This window comes from Penaeus japonicus, unplaced genomic scaffold (assembly GCF_977035675.1).
Source record: "Penaeus japonicus unplaced genomic scaffold, GWHDUDI00000001_assembly GWHDUDI00000031, whole genome shotgun sequence".
In the NCBI taxonomy this organism is placed as follows: Eukaryota; Metazoa; Arthropoda; class Malacostraca; order Decapoda; family Penaeidae; genus Penaeus; species Penaeus japonicus.
In genome coordinates, this window is record NW_028234433.1 from 21,602,107 (window position 1) to 21,612,106 (window position 10,000).

A 10,000-nucleotide genomic window follows, 5' to 3' on the forward strand; every position below is an offset into this window, starting at 1 on the left:
TGATATATATATATATATATATATACATGTGTATACATATATGTATAAATATATATATATATATTTAATATATATTATTATGTATATATTAATTATATATATAAATATGTATATATATATATATATATTTTATATATATATATATCATGTGTATAACATATATGTATATATATATATATATATATATATATATATATTTAATATATATGTATATGTATAATATAATATATATATATATATTACTATAATTATATATATATATATATATATATATATAAATTTATGTGTGTGTGTGGTGTGTGGTGTTGTATCGATATATATATAAATATTGTTAGATATATCTATATATATATAATTATGATATATAGTTAATATATATAATATATTATATATATATATATTATGTATGTATCATGTATATATATAAATATCAATATATTATATATATATACATCAATATAGTATATATATATATTTAATATATATATATAGATATGAATATATATAAATAGTCATATAAACACAATAAATTAATATATATACATTATTTGTATTATAAATATATATAATATATATATATATATATATATATATATATATGAGATAAATATAGATATAAATATAATATATATATATATGAATATATCAATATATAATATATATAATATGATTATATGAATATATATATATATAAAATGTATATATATAAATAAAATATATGTTTAATTATAGTATATTATATATATATATATATATATAGATATATAGATATATAATAACTCTGTACATATATATATGTATTATAATAATATATATATATATATAAATATATATATATATTTATATCTAATATATATGTTAATAGATATTATGTATATTATATATGTTCATATATATATATATATATATATATACAATATACATATATTATATGATTGTATATATCTATGTTTAGTGTATATAATATATTTTATATAAATATTTTTTTATATATATAGAAATATATAAAAAAAAATATATATATATATATAGATATATATATATATATATATATATATACGTATACATCCATTCATATATATAACACATTGTATATATAAATATTATGATATATATAGGTTTATATATATGTAAATATATATAAAATGCCTAATATATATATATATCATATAAACACAATATATTAAAAAATATATAATATATATAATATAATATAAATATATCAAATATTATATATATAAATGTATATGATATAGTACATAACAATATATATATAGATATATATATATATATATATATATATATATATATACATACATTATATACATATACATATATATTTATTATATATTAATGTGTATATATATATATGTGTATATATATATATTTTATATAATTATATATATAATATATAATATTAATATATATAATATAAATCAATATATATATATATATATATATATATAAATATACCTATACACACCAATATACACATATAGGTGTTTATAAGTATATTTATATATATAAATATATGAGTATGCATATAAACACATAATTATATATATATATATATATATATATATGCACTAAACATATAAATTTCATACAATATATATATATAATTTAATATATATAATATATATATATATATATATATATGTTTATATGCATATATATAATAATTGTGTGAAATATATATATATATATATAATACATAAATAAATATATATATCAATATATATAAATATATATATATATAAGGAGTTGTATATATATATATATATCAATATATATATATATATATATATATATATATATATAATATAATATATATATATATTATATAATGTATATACTTGTGTGGTGTTTATATAATATATATATATATATATATATATATATATATATAATTGTACATATATAAATTTATATTATGATATTGAGTTTGCATGTATATATATGTACATATATATATATCTATACTATCTCTCTATATATATATATATATATATATAAAAATATATATATAATATACATATATTTATATATGTGTTATTCTGTGTGTAGAGTACTAGTTTTATATTATATATAATCTTTCTTATATATATATATATCTAAATATTCCTATATATATGTCATATATAATCATATTCATATAATATATATACAAATCTAGTGAGTATACATATAGTATGTTAAATGTTATATTAATATATAAAAATATATATCAATATTAATATATATCAACAGGATATAATATATTAACAATATATATAACAAATTTATATACATATGTATATATATACATAAATATATTATAAAATATATATGGATCATATATTATATATATATATTATATGTATACATAATAAATATAAATATAAATATATATATGTATATAATTTATGTATATACATATCAGATTATATATTTAAATTTATATATACAATATATATATATAAATTGTATATATTATATATATATTATATATATTCTATATAGATATATATATAAATAATATATATACAATACACATATAGTATATATAATATATAATTTATATATATAATATTATATATATATATATATATATATATAAATATATATATGTATATATATATATATATATATATATATATATAATATAATATACATATATATATATATATAAATATATATATGTATATAACATATATACATACTTTATACATACTTATTATAAACAATATATATATATATAAATAATATATATATATAATATCATATCTTCTATAAGATATATATATATATGTATATATATATGTTTATATACATATACATATATTTACATATATATACATAGTATATATATAGAGAGAGAGTTTTATATATATTATATATATATATATATATATTTATATATATGTACATAACAATAGTATTATGATACGCACATATATATATATATATATATATATAATTATATATATAAAATATATATATATTATTATAACAATAGATAATATATATGCATATAATATATATTATATATATATATATTTATATATAATATTTATATATCTAGAATATAATATATATATATATAGATATACATTACGTAACATATATACCATATATTCATATTATATCTCTATATACTCATAAACATATATATATATCTATATATATATATAATATCTATATATATATATACTATATATACTATATATACATACATACATATATAATCATAGATGTGTGTGTGTGTATGTGTGATATGTGTTGTGTGTGTGGGGTGTGTGTGTCTTTTTGTGGTGTTGTGTGTGTGTGTGTGTGTGTGTGAGAGTGTGTGTGTCGTGTGTTATATGGTGTTAATCATACATTTACACTCTGAAAATGTTTTATGATATATACTAAACTCACTCAGACATATATATAAAGATATGAAATAGTAATATGTATATACATCAATATAGATATAGTTATGTGTTATGATATGTAAATGCTATCATTATTATTATTATTTTATATATTTATTTATTTTGCTTTTGTTTTTCTTCATTGCTTGACAGGTGGATCCAAAGAAAGATGTGGTTCTTGATGTCTCTTCAACATCATCAGAATTCAGTGATGATGAGACTCCTCTTACTCAACTCAATGCACAGGAGTTGCTTGCAAAGGTCAGTACCCTCTGGGTAGATAGGGAGCTTACTATGTATAGGGGATTTTTTCATTTTATAGCCTTTTTTTATGGTCCCTCTAGGTCTCCTCCTCCCTCTCCTCCCTTTCCCTTTTCCTTTCCTTTTCCTCTGCCTTGTCCCCTCTCCCTCTCCTCCTCCCTCTCCATTTTCCTCTCTCTCCTTTCATTCTCTTCTCCCCTTTCCCTCCTCTCTCTCCTCTCTCTCCCTTTCTTCTCTCTTTCCCTGTCCCTTTCCTCTCTCTTTCCCTGTTCCTTTCCTCTCTCTTTCCCTGTCCTTTCCTCTCTCTTTCCCTGTCCCTTCCTCTCTCTTTCCCTCTCCCTCTCTCTCTTCTTTTGTTCTCTCCTCTCTCTGTTCCGTCCACTCTCCTCTCTCATTTCCCTTCCTCACTTCTCCCTCTTTCCTCGCTTATCCCTCTCCCGCTCCCTCCTCCCCCCCTGGAGTGGCTAGTAAGTAAAGTAGAGTCAGAATTAAATTGAGGGAGGCTAGCAGGCAAGCTATGTCATACACGATCTTTGCTATTAATAGGTTTCCTGATTGGCATATCCTTGTCTTTTACCACGTGGTACAAGCTTATCATCAGGTGGTCCTGGAGTACATCTCATAACACCTCACACTCCATCACACCTTCACTCCCTCCTTTCCTCTCTCCCTACCTCTCCTTCTCTTTTCTTTCTCTTTCTCTCCCTCCCTTTCTTTTTCTTTCACTCCCTCCCTTTCTTTCTCTTTCTCTCCCTCCCATTCTATATCTTTCTCTCTCTCTCTCTCCCTCCCTTCCTCCCTCCCTCCCTCTCCCCCTCTCTCCCTCTCCCCCTCTCTTCCTCCCTCTCCTTCTCCCTCCCCCTCCCACTCCCTCCCTTCCTCTCTCTCTCTCTCTCTCTCTCTCTCTCTCTCTCTCTCTCTCTCTCTTCTCTTCTCCTCTCTCTCTTCCTCTCTCCCTCTCTCTCTTCTCTCGCCAGTCTTCTCTCTCCTCATCTCCTTATGAGTGGATCTCATTAGTATTAGAGGATTAGTGAACATTATCTTGCAAGAATGATGTCAGAAAAAAAATATGATTTTCATCAGGATTTAGCCCACAAATGTCTAGCTACAAATGAGTTAAGCCATGGGAGGGGGTGGTAACCCATTGATGCCATGAGCATTTTAGACCTTTTGTAAGTCATATAAGGTACTACTGCCAACTTACCTGTTTTGCAGAATGTCACTAGGTATGTGTGAAAAAGAGGAGTGTATACAAAGTTTTGTATTTTAACTTTAATAAGTTTGTGATAGTGATGTTACACCGAGTATCCACTGAGTGAAAACAATTGTGGGGGCTGAAGCACAACACTCCCATGTTCTACCAACCCTCCCATCAAGCAGGCCCATCCACAGCAGGTTAACCCATTCACGTCGGGGCGATTCCGGCTTTGCATGGTCTTAATGCCGGGGTTTTCGAACACATAAGCCTAACGCCTCGAGACTCTCCGACGCACAAGCCACGAGCCTGTACTGCCCAACTCGCGCTCATGTCCCTGGCCACCTTGCCCATTCTCGTCACAGGGGACGTCTGACGCATAAAACTCTAATCGTTCCAGCACGACATCACGGTCGCGAGTATTAAGAAAGCTTCTGTTATACTTTCCATTGCTCGCTTTGCGTCCTCTTGCGCCTTTTTCCCACCTTTTTTTCTTTTTCTTATTGTCTACGCTGTTTTGTAGTTCCTAAAACACATAGTGTACTTCTCTCCCTAAGAAAGTGTTATCGACTTTTTTGATTCTTCTTTCAGCTCTTAGAACGATGAAGCGAAGAGATAACATGGGAGCTCCAGGCAGGAGAGAGCCAGGAAACAGAGAAGCACAGAGCAACGGAAAAGAACAACAGCGAATTCTAGGTCTCAACTAGAGAGTCCCCAGCCCGAGGAGGTCAAAGGTCAAACGGATCTAAAAGAAGCATAAGAAGATAACGGGAAGCAAGAAGACACAGCATTTCTTAGCATACTGGATAGATATTCTTTACATACAGCTTGAGGAGTAAGTCCATGGGATTGTTTCCTGGAGAGGACATGGAAGGGAGACCAAAACGGCCCAAGAAGAAGAAGAAGAAGGAGAAGAAGAAGAAAAAGGACAAAAAGAAGAGGGACTGAAAGACTGGATGCAGTTCACAGAGAATTGAATAGTATGTATGATTGTATGTTCAATGTGTAAATTTAAATTTTTAAAATACGTAAGTACATATGTGAACAGTATATTCATAATATTCATTTTGCGAAACACTATTGAATGTTTATACAAGTCAGAAATACATTTTTGATTTCACAAGCACTAGCGTATTTTTTATTTTTCTCATCAAGTTTTACTTTTTAAATAGTAAAAAAGCAAAAACCAAAAGCATATATTCTAATTGTAAAATTTTGATCCATTAAATTGTGTAGAAAGACAAATCTTTGTATTTTGTGTGATTTTTTCTCTAAATAACTGATAAAGTGAGGGAAGAGAGATGTGAGGGAGAAGAAAGAGGAGAAAGAGAGAATAGTAATTTGTTTTATATATTGTTTAAGCTGATTCATTTTGACTCGTCTCCTTCCACGACTTATGATATGGTTATGTATCGTATTCTTTGTAGTCAAAAAAGATTGTTATGTTCATGATTTACTTTGTGGTATTCTGAGAGGTGGTTGGTATAATGGTGGGGGGGATACACTTTTATTTGGGCCGAAGACTTATTAATAATTCAGAAATATATTCTCTCAGAACGAGTTGAAGATTCGAGGATGTCACATATGTAAAGTTAAATGAATTCGCCTAAAGACTTGTGCATATCTAAATTTAACGAGGTCATTCGCAGATAAACACATAATTTCGGCACAGATTTGTACCGCAAGTATGTCGCGATCCACGAGAAAGCCAGAAAATGATTATGATATTTTCAAGTATCATGTAGATTTTGACTTGTAGATTTGTGTGTGTGTGTATGTGTGTGTGTGTGTGTGTGTGTGTGTGTGTGTGCGTGTGTGCGTGCACATATTGAATTAGAGTAGATGAAAGTGATTGTGCATATCTGCATCAGATTGTAAAGCAGTGCATCCAAAAGGAATATGCAGTATATCCCCTCTCCTTCATTTCAAGTTCTGTGTCCATTGTTCACTTTGTCTTTTTCTTGATTTTTATTCTTGAACTCCTCACTTTTTGTCTCTTTATTCCTGTTTTTTTTTTTCTTCTTAAATTTTCATTATATCTTCTATTATTGTGATTTATGTTTGGTGTGGGTTGAAATCTTTAAGTTCATTATCAGAGTTGTTGACATATTTCTTGAAGGAAAGTTTTTAAAAATTGTGTCTGACTTCAGCCATTGGTTTCTGACCCTTGCTAGTACTACTGCTCTTACTAAATTAAGTCTGTATAGATATGAGTATTCTAATGTGATAGAGGAATTTAAGATTCTGTTTTGTGATTCTCAACTTCTTAACTACAGTACAACCAACATTCAAGGAAAAAAAGCAATAGTAAGAAAAGAGTTAACAAATCATATCCGCATATAAACAGACTGTAATTATATCTACAAGAAATTGTTAGAAAAGTGAATGTTGTTTCTCCTTTTGAAATTTTGAATTGGATAAATCTAAAGCTTTTTTTAATAAGAAAAACACTTATTCCAACTGTTCCCTGTGAATAGTCCAGGAACAGTACATCCTTCTTTGGCGCTGAAAAGCAAGATTCATTTCACAATGCAGAATATGGATATATTAAGCATGTTGAGTGTTTGTATATTTGTTTATACAATATATCTGTGACATGTCCTTTGAATTTCAGATCCTTGTGTATAATGACACTCATCTCATTCAACTTGTCATATGTAAGTCTAAAGCTACTCTGATTTTCATTATAGAATATGGAATAATATGAGACCAATAGGTACAATGTATTTTCATGCATAATAGTGAACGTGGATAATAATGAATGAAAATGTATCTGAATTCCCATGCCACTGTCGCTCTTTTTAGCTCAGTAAGTTTAATTTTTGTGTGTAATTCACAAACTCCTGTATTGTATTTCAGACATGCTCATACCACAGACTAAGAATAGCATAAACCCTTGAGGGCCTTCAACTCATCTTGAAGTAAATATTTCATTTTTATGTCTTCATATTACTGTGACTATTGCATTATTTTTATATCTAGTGACAGTGTTTCACTGTATATGTGATTCAAAATTAGAACAATTTCCTGAAACTCAGGGAAGTGTGACAAGGTTGATAAATTAATCCAATTCATTAGTCAATATTCTCTTTCATTTACTACAGTTAATGCATGAAATCTTTTATTTTATTTATCCACCGTTTTCATTGACATATCAGTCTTATATATTTGAAAGCACTATCTTGAAAGAATTTAAAAAATGAGGATCATTGTTCAAATATTTACATGACTGAGTATGCTGATGAACATAATTGTTGTGCAGCTGGATTTGGGGCAGATGAATGAATTTACTTCAAATGTATATGGATGTGCCACCACACAAATTGTGTGTGCATGTGTGCTTTAACCCGTTTTTGCTGGATGACATGATATCACGTCATGGGAATATTTCACTCTGGTCAGATGACGTCCCTGTGTGTTACCAAGATCACGTCATGATTCTTTCAGTTTCCCTTTTTCCCTCTAAATACAATGATTTAACAAACAACATAGACTACATATATATATATAATATATATATATATATATATATAATATATATATATATATATATCTAATAGATATAATCTATATATATATATTTACATAAAATATATGCAATATATATAACATAAATGCATATATATATGCATATATATATATGCATATATATATATATGCATATATATATCATATAATATTTAGTATATATATAATATATATAATATAAATTATATATTATGATATACAATGATATATAATATATAATTATATTACAATATATATACTAAACTTAAAACAAATTGCAGTTGAATTTGTATAGACACATTGCCCTTGAATTATTAAAAAAATAAACAAATAAAAAAGATAAATAAATAAAAATCAATAAATGCATCGCACTGGGAGAGATCTCACACATGGAAGCTGCATGCGGCTGTTATCTTCTTGGCGGGAGTAGTATTAAATAATCTGTGCAGCGCAAATGGATTAACAATAGGATGTTGTTAACCCGTTAATTATGGGTGACAAGATACCACGTCAAGTGGTGGCGGGGTCAGCCGCCAGGGACGAGATATTTCGTCGTGGCTATCCTCCTGGCTGGTGCGCCGGGTGATTGGGTGTATAGCACTTGGCTGTGGGCGAGAATCCCGAGGCGTTAGGCTTATGCGTTTGAAATATCCCGGTGTTTCTACCATTTAGAACCAAAATAGCCCCTTCGTTAATGGGTTAAAGGGCACAGGGTGTTATAAGATATATAGCAAGGGCAAAAATTTCCCTAAAACTATTACCTGAATTGAATCCCCTCTCCACATCAGCCTATTGATATGCAATGAAAAGTAAACAAAGGAACTTCTAGAACAAACCTTTTTTTTTCATGTCTTTTTTTTTTCTGGTATTTTACTCTTGGTATTATTTGAAAATTATAATAAACCAGGATAGATGATTACAAAGAGAAGGACAAGTGTACTTAGTAGCTTTCAAATCAAGTGACTAAACAGCAAGCCTTTATAAAGCCCTTCAGACTCAAAGTTAGAATTTCATAATTAATATTTTTCTGGTTTTCTTGAAGCCAGCTAGTCTTGAACCTGTATACATTTTAAGTATAGAGAAAAGCATCTCTGACTGCCTCCTCTTCCACTGCTTTTGTGATATTGATATTGAAATTGATGCGTTTCTGTGTATGACGGTCCTGAATTATAGACTTGTAGGATTAATAAACACGATAAACTCTCCCCTATAACACCCAGTGCATTAATTGATATGAGAAAACAAACATATTTTGAAGACTTTTTATACTAATTATGTGCTCAGACAACACATTGATTTGGAATCATGCTAGTAATATTCACACTTGTCACATTCCAGCATCATTATTGATGAATATATATATTTTTGTTTTTCTATATTTTCAGATCTAATGTGCAGGAGTGTTGAGTCTCCCGTCTTGTGATGATAAAGAAAGGAAAAACTGTACCTGAATGAAGATCCATAAACAATTCCAGAAATTATTAAGGCTCTTCCATCCTCAGGATAAAGTAAATATTTTTTGCCTTTACTATTCCTGTGCTTTATTTACATCAGAGATATTATTATTATTATTATTATCAATTGATTCTCCAGTAGTGTCCCACCATTTGCATTTTGTCCATTGTAATAAAAACCAGAC

The 10,000-nt window shown here is 27.7% G+C and overlaps 1 protein-coding gene across 1 annotated transcript in view; it reads left to right on the forward strand.

Annotated features, from left to right (window-relative positions):
• Window positions 1-10,000, forward strand: part of LOC122263531 (uncharacterized) — a 13,191-nt gene that overhangs the window by 3,055 nt on the left and 136 nt on the right. The window contains exons 2-5 of the mRNA XM_086555444.1: window positions 3,552-3,659; window positions 7,469-7,511; window positions 7,714-7,775; window positions 9,747-10,000. The exon at window positions 9,747-10,000 is cut by the window's right edge and continues 136 nt beyond it. Coding sequence (XP_086411570.1) covers window positions 3,552-3,659; window positions 7,469-7,511; window positions 7,714-7,754 — 192 coding nt within the window. The 3' untranslated portion in view covers window positions 7,755-7,775; window positions 9,747-10,000. The remainder of the gene's footprint in view (window positions 1-3,551; window positions 3,660-7,468; window positions 7,512-7,713; window positions 7,776-9,746) is intronic.